General features: G+C 49.5%; 1 protein-coding gene across 1 annotated transcript; it reads left to right on the top strand.

Moving 5' to 3' along the window:
- The first annotated feature begins 482 nt into the window (after positions 1–482).
- On the top strand, positions 483–16,451 carry LOC122364725 (histone acetyltransferase Tip60-like). The gene is made up of 10 exons (XM_043335400.1): positions 483–656; positions 1,735–1,792; positions 1,981–2,052; positions 2,459–2,592; positions 2,928–3,068; positions 13,844–14,059; positions 14,184–14,267; positions 14,524–14,848; positions 15,173–15,335; positions 15,655–16,451. Exons 1-10 carry the CDS (start codon positions 606–608, stop codon positions 15,869–15,871), a joined length of 1,461 nt encoding a protein of 486 aa, XP_043191335.1. The 5' UTR covers positions 483–605; the 3' UTR covers positions 15,872–16,451.
- Positions 16,452–16,923: the final 472 nt, after the last annotated feature.

The raw sequence follows: 16,923 nt of genomic DNA, 5'->3' as shown, positions 1-16,923 counted from the left end.
AGTATAGGTAGAATCATGCGGTCATAAAGTTCGCATTGTGTGTCAATTGACAGGTTGAGAGAGGACGCAATTGTTCGGATTTTAAACAAAGCGCGGTTTGCCTGTGCTATCTGCTTTTCTACGGCGGCCTTCATGGAACCGTTTGATGAGAATGTGGTCCCCAGATACACATATTCATTGACTACTTCTAACTCGTCTCCTCCGAAATTGAGGCTTGGTTTGTTGCGGATTCTGCCCTTTGAAAAGATCATAACTTTAGTTTTTGTGCTGTTAACTGAAAGTCCCCAGTGTTTACAATAGTCATGGGCTGCATCAAGGGCCTTCTGTAGCTGGGTTGCAGATTCTGCTAGAATAACTGTATCATCTGCATAGAGCAGGGTAAAAATTCTGACAAAGTATTCAACGTCATCATCGCTCAGGGTTTCTGCTGCTAGTGACATCTAGCGTGATAATTTTTAACAATGAAACCTTCATGTTTGTGAAGGTTTTCCTCTGCTGTAGCAAAATTACTTTACGTTTTTCTGCAAAATTTGAGACGCCACAAATTGCTGCCAAATCTGCAACCCTTGAGAGCTCTAATAAATATTTGGTTTTGGCGGTTGCCCATGAAAATGTCAAGTGTCCCCGACGGGGAAGATTTGATAAAAGACTCAGTGGTATGTTTTTCGATGATGTCCTGTTGCTTTTATCAAGTGCTTCATATAAAGGCGTGGTATTTCATGCGCCATTATTGTATTTTTGTTGTTTATTTTTATTTCATATTTAAATTATTGACACTTAAAACAAATTTATTTGATTTAATTTGCTAAGTTGATCTACCTAATTGATGTTAATCCAACAATATCTTCTCTTACCTTATCTGATATTTAAGCTGAAAGCTGCATTTGGCATGCAAGATTCCCATCTCGTCAAGCCTTTTTGCAGTGTGATAGTCATATCCTGGACTGGAATGTGGCAGGAGACTAAGAAGGGAGAGCTGACTGGATTGAAATTGGTTACCTTACCTTAGCTTTGTGGTGATCGGGATTAAAAAGGCCACTTGGCCTGGGGATTCCGCTTTCATTGAGCCCATATCGGGATACTGGCTTAAGCTCTCAGGGATAAGGGGTGTCGTACATGATTTCACCCCAATGCTCGTCCAGCCTGGCCTTAAACTGGTTGACAGACTGTGCCATGACCACTGCACTCTGCAGGGAGTTCCAGTTGTTTACCACCCTGTGAAGCTGAATGCTTTTCTGTAGAATCAACCTGTAGGAGATCCTTGTAGGTGATTGTTAGAAGCAGAGTTTGGATATATTGGCAGACAAAAGTTATAAATTTAACTCCTGCTATCAACCCTTGATCAGCTCATATTGCCAAAGCTGCAGGGCACTTTAGCATGTAGCTGGCAACTCTGATATACCTACTTTTTGTCATATGCATCTTTCTGCAAGATAGCTGCACTCTATTGTGAATTTGAACTTTGAAATGCTATGCTTGAATAAAGATATGGGTATTTTAAGTATGTCATTAGATAACCTCTCTTTTGCATTAACAAAGCAGCTGAACAGAAGAAGGGAGTTTGAAATTCAACTGGAAATTCAGGCTCTAGAAAAAGCCTCATTATGCAGTCAGTAGGTTTGGGCACTAACAACATCATTTGTTTATAGTAGGAAACTCACTACCTACCTACTTGGCTATTTAAGATGACCATATTTTCGCAACTTAGAGATTTCACCACCAATTTGTTTCCAGGCATCTGTGGTGGAAGGATGTCAACTACCAGTTCATATGCTGAAGACAGATGAATGGCGTAAGTAGTTTGCTGAACAATCAACTGTCACACTGCTTTGTTGTTGTGTCATGCCATTGAGATATCAACTGAGCTATGCTCATGATCCTCTCCTGTCTCATGGTCCCTCTCATGGTCTTCCTGGCTCATTGTGGGCTCTTTGCGTCTGTTTTTCTATGCCCACTGACTGAATGCTGCCCTTGCCACAGCTCTGGCTGAGATTGTCAGTATCAAGGAGGAAGATGATGGACGACTCATCTTCTATGTCCACTATATTGACTGTGAGTATGGTTAGGTGGGATAGAAGCTGACCACTTCATTGAGTACACTTGCAGATGGCCAGCAACTGTCAGGATGTTACCACCACTGTCACTTTAGAGTTGTTGTGTGAAGGTTGCTTCATAATAATTGACAAATACATGTATTTTTGTGTTAGCAACAATGCTACATTTCTAACTGGCCTAAATTAAGCTTGAATGACGAGTGTCACTTTTAATCAGTTGTTTTGCACAAGCTTGGGATCTTTCCCTAATGGCATGTACATGTTTCAAGTTACTGATGCTTATCAATCAAACCTCAAACTAAGTGTCTGCTGTCTTGTCATTCGATCCGCAGTCCTGTCTCCCGTACCGACCAGCCCCCCCACTCGACACTGCCGGAGTCATATTCCCCGACATCTCTCCGCAGACAACAAACGGCTGGATGAGTGGGTGGGCGAGGAGAGGCTGGACCTGCGGCGCATCCAGTTCCCGCGCAAGGACAAGGATGCGCCCACCACCACCACCCAGTGCACCACGACCGGCCTCAACACGCCGAAAAAGGTGACAGAACGACGACCGGGCGGATCGGTTGACTGTAGAAACGACTGCCCTGTAGGCTTTTTGTTTTGTCATGTTTATAATTTGGAGTAAGTTTCACTGAGTGTGTTTGTGTGGGTTGGGTTCACTAGCTCAGTCTCTGTTCATTTCGTCATTCTCGACTAGGCAGTCTTATACCAACCAATCCACGAACAATGGCGTGCTCCTTTGCGATGGTGCTGGTAATGACATGCTCCCTATGGTTTACCACATCGCCTCCACATCCACGACTGACGCTGATCCTCGCCACCCGTCGGTGAGACCAGCCGCTGACCAGCGTTTCCCGTTACGACCACCAGAAGGAGCCACAGAGCACCAAGCCGTCTCGCTCCGGGTCTCCGATCAACTCACCGGACCCGCTGGCCGCACCGAACGTGCTCTCTGCCGCTCTGCTGCGGAAAAAGACCACGCAGAAACGCAAGATGTCGTCCACCGAGGAGGTAGGTAGATCAGCCGTAGAGATTGCGTGTAAGAGTGTTTTGCTGGGGTCTGGTGGGCATGATTTGAAGGGTAATGGAGGGAGCCGGGTTCTGTCTGTGATTAATTTATTTGATTTGTACCACCCTTGTCGCGCAGTTGGCAAGTGCGCTCACGTTTGGTGTGGAAGGTCCTTGGATCAAAGCTGGCCTCTGGCAGCATTTTCCTCGGCCGGCTCCTACCCAGGAGATGGCAGTAACTGGGGAGTGTTCGCTCGGTCGTGGGGATTATCGCTGTGCCAGCCAGCGCCCCCGGCCGCAGCACACTGGGCCGATCGCCAGGTCTAGCACGACATGGGTAAAAAAATCGAACTTTGTGGATGTGCAATGAAACCAGGGATGCGGAGCCGTGGAAATTTCAGACGGCTCCGGCTCCGGCTCCGGCTCCGGAGAAAAAAATCGGCTCCGGCTCCGGCTCCGGGTGAAATGTCATGGCGGCTCCGGCTCCGGCTCCGGCTCCGAGTAAAATGATCCGGCTCCGGCGGCTCCGGCTCCGGCTCCGGCTTCTACTCAGTACATCCCCTATGCGATCAATTAAATACGGGTGGAAGAAAAAAGGCGATGGGATTGGTACACGTTGCTTCTGTATTTGTATAACAAGGCTATTTTGAATACCACATTTTTTTACGCCTTGTACTGTCAAACCGAACTAGGTAAATAATTGTTTCCTCTTGAGAAAAGGAGCCGGAGTCGCCCCCTTTTTTGACGGCTCCGGCTCCGGCTCCGGCTCCGGGCTATATTGTTTCACGGCTCCGGCTCCGGCTCCGGCTCCGGGCAAAATATGCCGGCTCCGGCGGCTCCGGCTCCGGCTCCGGCTCTGGCTCCGCATCCCTGAATGAAACCTATACAAATTTGTTCAAAAATGATCATACTACATTGCTGTGGTCTTTGTTTTCCAACACAATTGCTATTTCATGGTGAAAACTCAGCTTAAACACGAACTTCGGAATCGTTTGGACCGAACTCGTCCCCCGCACTCTTCGACAACGTATCTTTGATCCACGAAAACAATCACAATTTGAGGAGGAATTCCACATTTATATACATCAAAGGATAGCTCCGGGTCTGCAGAACACACATAACCACATGAAAATGGCGAACTCTTACTTGGTTATGATGTATTGGCACCGCAAAGATTTAAAGACGAAAATATAATTTCACATAATTGATGTCACACACAAATAGACTTTTAAAAAAAGTACCGCAGAGTACCGCTTCGAAAATCTCGCTACATGTCAATGATTCATTGCACTACAAGATCCAACAGTCATTTTTTGCGACTTTTTGCGACTTTGGATGTAGCAGCCAAACATCAACCCGCGCCGGACCGGTGCTCGGCGTCAAACGCGCCGGGCCGGGAGGTGTTGACTGAACACTCCCCTTCTAACTCGGCTCTTGGGCCACATAGCGACACGTAGTAAGTGGCATTCGAAAGAGCGCCCGAAATTCCAGATGGAGTAATTAGTCATTTCTAGTCAGGTCAAAGGTCACGTCACCAGAGGTCATCAAAGGTAAAATGTTGCATATATCAACATTTCTCGAAAACCGGCCCTTACCTCGGGGACCAATAGAGCTACCTACATCGTCGCGGAAAAGTGCATTCAATTGCTCTTTTAGCGGTCTTTCTGAAATAAGCCTTCAGATTTGGCTTAACCCTCGCCCCGTTGGGGGGGGGGGCCATTTTGGCCCCCCCCCCCCTGTGGTTTTTCCTGAATAGCAAGAAAACGGCGGCGCGCAGCGCCGCCAAATTTTCAGTACCTTCCCGGGCATCAATTTGACACCTTCACACCAAATTTCAAGTCTCAGGTCACCTTAGGTCAGGAGTTATTGAGGTCAAACTGAGGTCATGTTCGAGCAAAAATGAGCAAAAAACATGCAATCTTGAAACGCTCACCAAATCTACAGTTATCAAGCAATTTCAAAGTTCTTTATATGGTCTAGTAGACAAAAAGCGGCGCTACAAAACTGCTATCTCGGATTTTCAAAATTTTTGGTTTTTGACCAAAAAAAATTCAAAAAATTGAAATTTTTAGAAAAACTTTGAAAAAATCCAAAAATTTTCCGAATTTCGAAAAAACCGGAATATATGTGATAGTTCCAGCGCTCTTCTATATACATACCAAATTTCAGATCGATATCTCGTTTTTTGGCCAAGTTATAGCGAAAAAACTGTTCAAAAATGATGACGTCAAATTTTTGAACTCAATTTTTAGCAATTCTTGACCACCTACGGCAAAACAAAGACCACCATTGAACTCCCCGTGACGAGCTGCATCGATTCGATACCCATTTTATGCAAAAATATTAACTTTGAAATTTGACCTAATTTGACCTGACCTTGACCTGACCTTGACCTGACCTTGACCAAAACGTGATCTAAGCTGGCCCCAAAGGCTGCCTGACCCATATAATCGCATTTGTCATGTAAAATGGACCATAAAACATGTATCACACGACACTTTCATATTGTGACCCCCCGTGACCTGACCTCTGTGACCTGACCTGGTATCAGTGACCTCAAATAGCAAAGTATGTGTTTGAAGAACATTTCCCCATCGATGATTTTCAATGAAATGCATTTTACTCGATTTTACAAAGCATTTCTTGAAGTGCCTGTAAACGGTGAAAATTGGACCTTTGACCTGACCTGTGACGTCATCGGTTTGACCTAGGTCAATAAAATTGGGTCACAAGGTAGTTCCCCGTTGGGGCTATCCAACGCCGTTTACCGCTTGTCGCTATGTTGCGTGGTTCTCGAGATCTTAGGGGGGGGGGGGCCAAAATGGCCCCCCCCCAACCGGGCGCGTTGCTCGGCAGAGCCCAACGGGGCGCGGGTTAACCCTCGCCCCTAGTGGTGTTTTTCCAGCCGCGAACGTATAGAAGGGGTCCGTTGGACCCCCCGCCGTTTCGCCCCTGATCGAGCTAGAGCTTCGCGGAAAAGACGAGAGTGTTGCCCGTGACAAGAGGAAGCTGATGATGCCCAATTGTAAGGTCCTAGGTCATCGGTTGACCTTCCAGGTCAGTTCAATGACCCAAAAGTCGGGAAAATCGGGTCCTGTTAGATTTTAGAACGTCGTAAAGGGTGGCTGCTATGTTTTTTTTTTTTTTTTTGGTGCTGATCACGAATATAATGTTATTTACGATCATAGATGATGTCTTCATACATTTAGGCCAGGTCAGGTCAGGTCAGGTCAGGTCAACCAGTAAGGGTTTGCCGGGTATTTGCAGTAGGTGGCAACCGCCTCTGACAGCTTTGTAACATGCTATGAAGGCACCAAAGCTACATAGTAAATGTTCAAATGGTAGCTAGATTCGAATTCAGCTCCAAAAACTAGCCGAGAAACATGTAAAACTCGAAAAAGTGAACCAAGGTCATCAAAGGTCAATGACCTTACCTGACCTTCTGGTGACCTTGACACCCACCCTAATGCATGGGAGCAACATAATATCCCATGTTTGAACGCTTTAAACCAAGAAAAGACCGAAAACCCGCGGCTAATGCGAGCCGACATACCCTGAATCGCGATTCCGGCCAAACATGGTCTCGAAAGAAGGTCACAGGTCAAAGATCATTAAGGTCAGGGTCATGAAATTTTCAGGTTAGCTGTAAAAGCAGTTATCGCGAGGGTACTGAAAGTTTGACCTGTCCATCAGAGTGTTTGCGTTTTTTGCGGTGTTTGCGTTTTGTGGCGGACGCGCGTTTTTGCGGCGTTTTTTTTGCGGTTTTCGGCGGACGGGCGATTTTTTTTGCGAAGTTTGCATTTGCGTTTTATGTAGTATGTATTATCAGCGTTTTTTTAAACCGTCAAACAGCCCGCCAAGCTTATGGGTCCCGGTGGACCGTTCACCTACAGCTACCCGCCGCTGACGAGCACCTTCTACGGCGACTTTCCTGCGCTGGAGGTGGGCGGCCTGCTGCCGCCGCCGCTGGACCCGCTGTACTTCATGCCACCCGTCTGCGCGCTGGGGCTCTTCCCGCCGCCCATGGAGTCCGTCCAGCCGCCGGCGGAGCGATACGGCGGGGTGCTGGTGCCTCCGCCGCCGCCGCCGCCGCCGCAGACGGCGCCGTTAACGGTGTACATGCCGACCAGCGCTGACCTCCGTGCCAGCCAGGCGCGGATCCAGGGGGGGGGGGGGGCGGCGGAGGCGGCCGCCCCCCCCCCCATCCGAAAAAGGCGCCCATATCCCGCGGCAGAGAGGGCGCCCCGAGCAGAAGACGGGCGGCACAGCAAAGGTTCAGCAGAAATAGGGCGCCTCCAGCAGAAGTTGGGCTCACCAAGCAGGAGAGCGACGCCCAATTGGCCATTCCCAGCAGATGGGAGTCGTCCCAGCAGCAGATGGGCGCCCCCAGCAAGAGGGGCGTCTCATTACAAGAATGAAAATACCTTCTGTGCCAGAGGGGCGGCCCTGGCAGCGGAAGGGCACTCCCAGCAGGAGAGGTGTCCCTCTGAAGAGGAGCGTCGCCCCAGCAAAAGGAGAGAGAATTCCGAGAAGAAGAGGGGCGCCCTGACAGCAGATGGGCGCCCCCAGCAAAAAAGAGGAGCTCCATAAGAAGAAAATGGGTGCCACTGGCAGAAGAGGGGCGCCCCCGGCAGCAGAAGGGGTCCAGCAGAAGAAAGGGCCTCCAGCGGGAGAGGGGCGCCCCAGCAAAGTCGAGGGGCGCCCCAGCAGAAGAGAGGGGCCTCCAGCAGGAGAGGGGCGCTCCCAGCAGAAGAGGGGCGCCCCAGCAGAAGAGGGGCGCCCAGCAGAAGAGAGGCACCACAGCAAAAGTTAATCAGAAATTAAGGGAGCTCCCAGCAGAGGTTGGGCTCGCCAAGCAGGATAGGGGCGCCCCATTGACAATATCCGGCAGAAGATAGTTGCTCCGGCAGCAGATGGGCGCCCCAGCAGACAGCAGTCGTCGGGTGCCCCTAGTAGAAGAGGGGCGCCCCATTACAAGAAGAAAATGAGTACATTCTACACAAGAGGGGCGCCCCTGACAGCGGAAGGACAACCCCAGCAGAGGGGCGGTGCCCCAGTAAAAGGAGAGGGGTGCCCCGCTACGAGAAGAGGGTCGCCCCAACAACAACAACAACAAAAAAGGAGCCCCATAAGAAGAAAAGGGGTGCCTCTGGCAGAAGAGAGACGTCCCCCGTAGTGGAAGGCGGTGGAAGAGCGCCCCCCAGAAGAGTGGCGTCTCCAGCAAAAGAGGTGTGCCCCCTGCAGGAGAGGGGCACCTCATCAAAAGTTGGGAAGAAGTGGGGCGCCTCCAGCAGAACTTGGCAACGCTGTGAAGATGACTTCAACGTGGGGAATGCGGACGATCATCGAGCTCTGGGCGTCGTGTGGAAGCCCAGCTCTGACATGCTGACCTGGTATGTAGTATGTATTATCAGCATTTTTATTATATAGTATGTATTATTATTATATAGTATGTATTATCAGCTTTTTTTCCAAAGTTTCAGATTTGTGGCGCCCTCGCCACCACCTCGAGAAGTTGCGTGATTGCAAGTAAGCATCACAATAAATTCTAGAACCTTGGCAAACAAGTTGAGTCACGTCACGATTTTTAATTACAGAATGATAACACTTCCTGTTTCTGTCCGATTTTGCGAGAATCCGTGGTTCTAGGGCTCCCAGTGCGTTTTGGTTGTTTTGGGAATATCAATATCAAGACTTTTGAAAGGAGAGCTGCGCCTCTCCTCGGCACTGAACCAGCTGCGCAGCTCACCACTGCTGAATGCCGTGCTGAGACCGGCCAACTGTCGGGCCGTGTTCGCCCCGCCGCCCGCCGAACAGCCGCGTACCGCCCTGCTGCGCTCACTGAACCGTCAGCAGTGGGAGGTGGCGTGCAGTGTGTCAGCGATCGTGCGGAGTGAGTCCAAGTCTCCAAGATGTTTTGACTGGCGCCGCCGGTAGAGAAACTGTGAAATACAGATTCCTCTTGTTTTCGCCACAAAATCGAGACATATATAGTTTGACATACGAACTTAGTTATCTAGTATTGCACACATGTTGGCGAGAACATCGAATGTAATAAACGAATACATATGGTTTTTTAATATACACATAGCCAATGCAATTGTCCAAACAATACAGCAATTTAAGCGAACGGAACATTAAAAGGGGGGGCGCACAATTTAATCGAAGCCTTTAGCAATTTAGAGACTGGTAAAAGCGACACCTATAAGCAAAACTGTAACTAGCTGTTCACAGCATCTAGCGGTGACCGGCAGAAGCAACGGCCGGCAGAAGCACATGGGCCCGGCAGAAGCACATGGGCTCAGGGCTACAGTGTGTGTCATCCACGGTATCCGCGCCTGGCTGACCTCCGTGCCAGCCAGGCGCGGATCCAGGAGGGGGGGGGGCGGCGGGGGCGGCAGCCCCCCATCCGAAAAAGGCGCCCATATCCCGCGGCAGAGAGGGCGCCCCGAGCAGAAGACGGGCGGCACAGCAAAGGTTCAACAGAAATAGGGCGCCTCCAGCAGAAGTTGGGCTCACCAAGCAGGAGAGCGACGCCCAATTGCCCATTCCCAGCAGATGAGAGTCGTCCCAGCAGCAGATGGGCGCCCCCAGCAAGAGGGGCGTCTCATTACAAGAATGAAAATACCTTCTGTGCCAGAGGGGCGCCCCTGGCAGCGGAAGGGCACCCCCAGCAGGAGAGGTGTCCCTCTGAAGAGGAGCGTCGCCCCAGCAAAAGGAGAGAGGCGCCCCATTCCGAGAAGAAGAGGGGCGCCCTGACAGGGCGCCCCTGACAGCGCCCTGACAGGGGCGCCCTGAAAAAACCAAGGGTTCCGTTCGAAGATTCAGGCCCTGTCGCGCTAGAACGGCATATCGGCCCACTGTGCGCAGGTACACGGGCCTAATCCGCCTTTAAAGGGACCCTCCCACCTTAACATTAGTTTTGAGTTGAGATAGCCAAGTTTGCGGCCAGGCTCAGAAACCACCATTTATCCTGGTCGCAACCCCCGCAGCTTTATGGTGTTCAAGAAATTTCTTCCCTTTACTTGCAGGGTGGGACCAGCGTGGTCCCTATCTCTTAAAGGAAATAGTTCACTTTTTAACATGGGTTTTGAACTGGAATAGCAGTTCCGTAGCCTGGGCTGAGACGAGCATAAATCAGGAGCTTTTACAGCCCAACGATCACCCTAGGCAAAGATATTCTATTTCTCGTCCCGAAAAAGGTGTCTTGCGTTGAGGATGTGTGCCTTGCATATATTCGCATCCAGTATGAAAAGAGCATGGGTACCGAAAATTCTTCAGAAACTAGAGAAATTATCTACGAGAACTCTAGAGAAATTCTCGTACTGATCAATAAGGACATTCAGCAGCAGCAGATCACCCAAATGCCGGTGGCCGCGATCATTTCTCTAGTTTCTGAAGAATTTTCGGGACCCATGCTCTTTTCATACTGGATCGCCTGTGCCTTACAGAAACTGAAAAGTCCTTCCTATATCAAAATATAGAAAATAATCTTTTGTTATAAATAGGTTTTATTTTCTTTGCTGATCATTTTGAACATAAAAAATCATAAATCCATTGCAAAAAAAATAATTTCGTGAAAGTGAACTATTTCCTTTAACCATTACGGGAATCTGATGACGTCATCAGGCTTTCGAACGTCAGTTAAATGTTTGACTAAAACGTTTTGTAGCACGCGGTGGTATATGCCGCTTTGAGCGCAACAAATGCCGCACTTTCAAATAAAGTCGCTAGGAACAGCGGAGATCCCAAAAAGTAAACAAAAGTAAAAGTCTAATATCTTGAAAACCGGTGAATATTTTTCGATGAAATTTGGTAGATATTCGTTTTTGCTCTTTCTGAACCGAGCGACATCACTTTCATGCCAATTCATTAACTTTTTTGAAGGTGGGAGGGTCCCTTTAAACAGATCATTCGGTCCGGTGACATGTCCCGAGGGCACGGCCCCGCTTCATGTCCCGGAGCAGCCCTCTGACCTGCCTGGCCCGAGAAATCGGGATAGCCCCAGCGTGCGCACCAGTGCGGTGCCACCTGGGGTGCGTGACAGGAAGCGTGCGGTCAAGTCTGTCCCGCGTAGCGGGTGCCGAAAACGATTCGTACCACTGCCGTGTAGGGGAGAGTGGGGCAAAGCGGCCACCCTAACGTTTCTAACGATGCCGACGCTTGATTTTTAAACTTGGAAAGATTCTTTCTATACCAATGTGATCCCTATTAAATTGTCTTTTATTCCAACTGCGTTTCATTTCCAAAGGCGTTCACATATGGGAGATATTGGCAAAACTTTAAACCTATAGCATATTGGCCACTTTGCCCCATCCCTGAGGCAAAGCGGCCACTGGCGACTTCTCAAGTCCCGATATGAGAAACAGAATAGTTGCCTCATGCAAGGGTATTTGATGGTGACAAGGTTAAAGGGAAGATGGATGTTTACTTTGTTATCTTCCCACCTATTGCTAAACAAAGAAAGAATTTTCTTGGAAAAACATTTAATTGCATAATTTGGTAACTCATGTAACCGAAAAGTGGCCAAGATGAATGCATGACGACACATTCGAATATAAATAATGTTTTTATCCAGATGGAAACAACTTATGGCCAATTGGGGGCTGGGCACTTTGCCCCGGCCGCTTTGCCCCGCGCATACCGTCCGAGACAAAAATATTCCAGCTCAGCTATTAGTGGGGTAAAAAGCATTAAAATTGGTAGAAGGCATGTACGATAACCACGCAATGCATGGACAAAAACGCTTATAAAAATTCCAAACGGTTATGGAATAAAATAACATTTAAAAATTGTAAACATAATTGGTAACCTGGCTAGAAATGCTTTTCCGTGTTTCACAGAACAATGGCGATGGGCCTGAAACCCCGGTCTGGCTCATTCGAACGACCGCAAAGAGAAGTATAATTGGAAATAATAAATTGGAACTGACGCCAGCTGTGGAGGGCTAAAACGATGGATGGCCGCTTTGCCCCGGGTGGCCGCTTTGCCCCACTCTCCCCTATATGTTGCAGGCACTTTAGAAAATCAGTCATTTTGTAAAATGCCTAGGCATTTTACAAAAAGACGGCTGTTTGAAAAATGACTGAACGCAACCAGGCTTTTTTCAAAATGGCTAGCCATTTTACAAAATGACTAGGCATTTTGCAAAATGCCTGACCAGCATGGAACGTAGATCCCACTACAGATACTATGGCCAACAGTTTTATATAATACTGAACGAGGCCGGTGTAAATAAATTTTCAAGACCGAGGTCCTTACTGGATTTTTGAACGAGGCCGAAGGCCGAGTTCAAAAATCAGTAAGGACTGAGGTCTTGAAAATTTATCACCGGCCGAGTTTGGTATGCATTTTACTGTATGCCAACGATAAATTTATTTTCTGGACCGAAGCTCTTAGCCGACTTAGGAACGAGACCATCCCAAAATGTTGGCTTTAGTGCATTCTGGTAATGCATTTTTGACCGTGGTCAATTTGCTTACACCAGTTATTACCACACCCCTCTGGCTAATGTATTTGAATAGGCCAGGCATACAGTAATTGGACGTCTTCCTATACCCTATAGGTACGTGTTCAGCTTGTAGCTGATCGATTTGAAGCTCTGTGATGACGACAATGCTGAGTAACGACCAGGTTGAGTTGCAGACTCGGCTGTAGCATAAAGCATTGTTTAGTTAACGCTGTAAAAACTCCCAAGTACATCAACGCCGTTCATGTTCTGCCTGAACTAGACCTAACAAAACCAGCCGGAGACCGGCCCTAGTCAATAGGCAGGCCCGGTTGATGTACAATTACATGTAAACGAATGAGTGTAGTCTTTGTTTGACAGCTTTGAGTACCTACTTGCATGGTCCCAGTTAAAAATATCAAGCTCCACATCGGGAGAATCATCAGGTCGCTTGGCGTAGGACGAGAGCGTTGGTTTCAGAAGACACTAACGCCTAAGTGTGTGGGATCGAATCCTCGCGACCTCTAATGGTTTTACAGATACAGGTCGGCATAGGGCCAGTCGTTTGTTGACGCTCCAGATCGATCATTTTAAATCCAGCAGCGTCGCTGACGTGGGGGTTGGAAATGTCGCGGGCCTGCACTTCTCAAAATAGAGAGATCAGAGAGGTAGGTATGGACTTCCCACTGCTGGACTCCTCTGGTCATAATGCTGGACTCCTCGGTCCGCCTACACGCTACCAAAACGTATATAATTAGGTACTCGTATCTATACAACACGCTGCTCAGTCATTTTGTAAAATGGCTAGGTATTTTGTAAAATGCCTGGGCATTTTGCAAAATGACTGGAGAGTCAGTCATTTTGTAAAATGCCTAGGCTTTTTGCAAAAAGCCTGGAAAATCAGGCATTTTGCAAAATGCCTAGGCATTTTACAAAATGACTGATTTTCTAAAGTGCCTGCAACATATATAGTGTACTAACCCTGTATGAATGTGTGCTACTAACGACAAAAGCCCGGGTCGGCACCAAAAATATAAAAAAAAGATTATTTGATTTGCGGTAAGTAGTTATGATAGTATGCTCTTTCCACCCGTGTCCTCTGTTCAAACAAGTGTACCCATTCCGAGCCTGTGTTTCCTGCCCGAACCAGAGCGTTCTTTGTCCGCCACCAGCGCGGGCTGTAAGCTCAGCCCCAATGTCTGAGCCTTTGTGTCCTCTCCACCGACAGCTCACCCAGCTGGTGATCAAGTCGAAGTGAGCGCTGTCCGCTGCCAGTGCAGACTGTGAGCTTGATCCCGGTGTCTGAGCCTTTGTTTTCCCTCTCCGCCAGCTGACGCAGCCGGTGGTCAAGTCGGAGCGGCGAGAGAGCACGGCAGCCGCCTCAGACGCCGGCGTCCCCGAGCCCGGAGAGCCGGGGTCCGTGGTGCCTCGCACCGGCAGCATGGCCGTCCACCAGGACGACGTGGTAACGCGCGTCAAAAACGTCCAGATGATCGAGCTGGGCAAGCACCGCATCAAGCCCTGGTACTTCGCGCCCTACCCTCAGGTGGGTCACAGACGCAGGTACGCCGCACGTATTGTGTAATGAAAGCTCTGTGTAGTAGAATGTGCACATTGTTTGATGTTTAAATTTGATGCTTGGTTGTGATCGTGCATTTGTGTCGTTTCAGGAAATGACCAAAATGGGATGTATCTACCTCTGTGAATTCTGCCTCGCGTACAGGAAAAGCTCAAAATGTTTAGAAAGGCACATCGTAAGTACAATGTTTATGGTATTTTGTGGAAGCTTGGATGAACATTGAATTAACGAATTGACGGCTAGACAGTTGGAATGGTTGTCATTTACTTTTTGCTACAACCTTTCTAAGTCTCATGCTTAATTAAATGTTAAATCGTTTGCCCCGCTGAGTCAGCCTCCATTTCCCAATTCCCCTCGCTCACTGGAAAGCTAGACGACCAAATTTTCTTTTTCAACTGTGCTTTCATTAATTCCCTAACTTCGTTCTTCAGAAAAAGTGCAAGCTAAAACATCCACCGGGCGACGAGATCTACCGGAAGAACACCATCTCGTTTTTCGAGGTGGACGGCCGCAAGAACAAAGTGTACGCCCAGAACCTGTGCCTGCTCGCAAAGCTATTTCTCGACCACAAGACACTGTACTACGACACGGACCCGTTCCTGTTCTATGTGATGACCGAGTGCGACAGCAGGGGGAACCACATCGTGGGCTACTTCAGCAAGGAGAAGGAGTCGACAGAGGACTACAACGTGGCCTGCATCCTGGCGCTGCCGCCCTACCAGCGCAAGGGCTACGGCCGGCTGCTCATCGAGTTCAGTGAGTCAGGACCGGAGCTGACAGAGGCGACGAAAAACTGCAACTTGGTGACCACATATGCTTAGCATTTATCAGCCACGTTGATGGAACTGCGAACCGATACATCCTACTAAGTGATACATGGTGATCGTTTCCTTTGTGGCCTCGGCATGACATTCTTGCTCATAGTATTCGGTGTATTTAGCATCGGGCCAACCTGTGAGGTTAATCACGACGAAGCAATTGGTTCCCTCGACGCGTGAATTTGGAATGAAATCATGCCAATCGATGAGCTATGTTCCTGTTTGGGCCCCTCCTTACGCTAACCGCTCACACCCCCGCCAGGTTACGCGCTGTCCAAGTTTGAGGGCAAGACGGGCTCGCCGGAGAAGCCTCTCTCGGACCTGGGTCTTCTGTCGTACCGCAGCTACTGGTCCCAGGCGATTCTCGACCTGCTCATCAACACAAAGCCGCTCGAGGGTCAGGAGACGCCGCAGATCACAATCAGGTGCGGGCGGGATGGAGTGGTGGATGGGCGGGCTGCACGTGCCGTGTGCTGAGAGGGGATGCGATTTGGGTCACATCCCTGAAATACTTGAAATACATGTTCAGTTTTAGGACGAGAAAATATGGCTAGGATCAGCTTTTGATATTCCCGGAATCTCGTATTTTCTTAACTCCAGCTGTTTTGTTCTGAGTTTACGCCCCCCCCCCCTCCCTCACGCTCAGTGTGCTGGATGCTGGATATCTCTGCGCACGACAAATCTGCCGCAAAATGACTCGTATCCTCAATATATCCCTGACGCGCCTGCACGTTTTCCCGACAGCGAGATCTCGGAGCTGACCAGCATCAAGAAGGACGACGTGATCTCAACACTACAGTGGCTGAACCTTATCCACTACTACAAGGGACAGTACATCATCACACTCAACAAAGAACTCATCAAGACACACCTGCGCAGCATGAGCAAACGCTCGCGCACCATCGACGCCAAGGGCCTGCACTGGACGCCGCGAGACTGGTCCAAGCGCGGCAAATGGTGACGCCGGCCGGCGGCGGCGGCGCACGCTGCCGCCCACGCCGCCGCCGCCGCCGCCGCCGCCACTGAGGATGACGATGACGATGATACGGGCGACTGACGACCGATGACGGAGGCGCTCGGAGTGTGCAGGACGTCCGGAGGCTCAGTGATGGGGTGTGAAGGCCCGAGGCTGGACGGCTCAAAGACCAGCGGGCGTGCCAAGTGGTCTGTTTCCTAAAATGGAGTGTACCGAGCGGTGGCGAAGTCGGAGAGCGGTGGGGTATTTGAGGGGGTCACAGGGAGGTGCGTGGGGGCTGGTGAGTGCCAGGCGCCGAGCAAGCAGAGGTCTGTCGACTAACTTACGGCGTTGCCGAGCCCTGGACTGCCGCGTCACAGAGTCTGAGTAACCGCCGCGGACTTGTGACTGCATGTGACGTCAGACATTACTGTAACGTGACGAGACCGACTGGAATCCGACATACGGATTGTGATATCAGACGAGAATTGCTCCGCACGGCGTCGTCGGAGCGACATCTTTGCTGCCAACACTGTGTGATGCTGCGCTGCCGACGTTATTTTCAATACAGCTTTCGCAAGCGTCACTGTAACGTGTCAGGAGGCGTGTGTTGAGTGTCTTCGAGGGAGACAAGTGGCGACTGGTGACCGGGTACGCAGGGAAGCTTCGTGCGAGCTTGAATCATGTTGTCTCTTCCTTTCTCTGTCGTCCTCGTTCCTTACAGATCATGTGTGGGCTCGAATGATAGCGGAAGACAGGATCGCCAAGTCATAATTGTCGTCTACTGGATGGGACAACATTTGCCCAGCAAGTGAATATGACGTGCACGCATCTTTGCGACACGAATCGACAGACTGATATTTCTAAGTCTGGTCCACATAACAAGCATCCGTTAGCGCTCAAGGAACTTGTCCGGAGCGGAAATTGATCCGGTCCAGTTCGATCGTACCGTCTAACTTCTTCCCAAAGTCGATTGATTTCCGACTCCCGGTGCAGTGGCGAGAGCCCTGGCTCGATCCACGCAGGCGCTCCATACTCGACCACTGACTGGGGAAGTC

This window comes from Amphibalanus amphitrite, unplaced genomic scaffold (assembly GCF_019059575.1).
Source record: "Amphibalanus amphitrite isolate SeventyFive unplaced genomic scaffold, NRLGWU_Aamphi_draft 000694F_arrow, whole genome shotgun sequence".
NCBI classification, from domain to species: domain Eukaryota; kingdom Metazoa; phylum Arthropoda; class Thecostraca; order Balanomorpha; family Balanidae; genus Amphibalanus; species Amphibalanus amphitrite.
Note: the sequence above shows the minus strand (reverse complement) of the source record. Positions and strands in the feature narration are given on the sequence as shown.

Excerpts from the sequence above, each read along its gene's own strand:
- LOC122364725 (XM_043335400.1), top strand. The coding sequence starts at position 606 with ATGAAAATGTCAAGTGTCCCCGACGGGGAAGATTTGATAAAAGACTCA. Across the intron at positions 3,069-13,843 it reads AGATGTCGTCCACCGAGGAG|CTGACGCAGCCGGTGGTCAA; the intron begins GTAGGTAGATCA and ends CCTCTCCGCCAG. Across the intron at positions 14,268-14,523 it reads AATGTTTAGAAAGGCACATC|AAAAAGTGCAAGCTAAAACA; the intron begins GTAAGTACAATG and ends TTCGTTCTTCAG.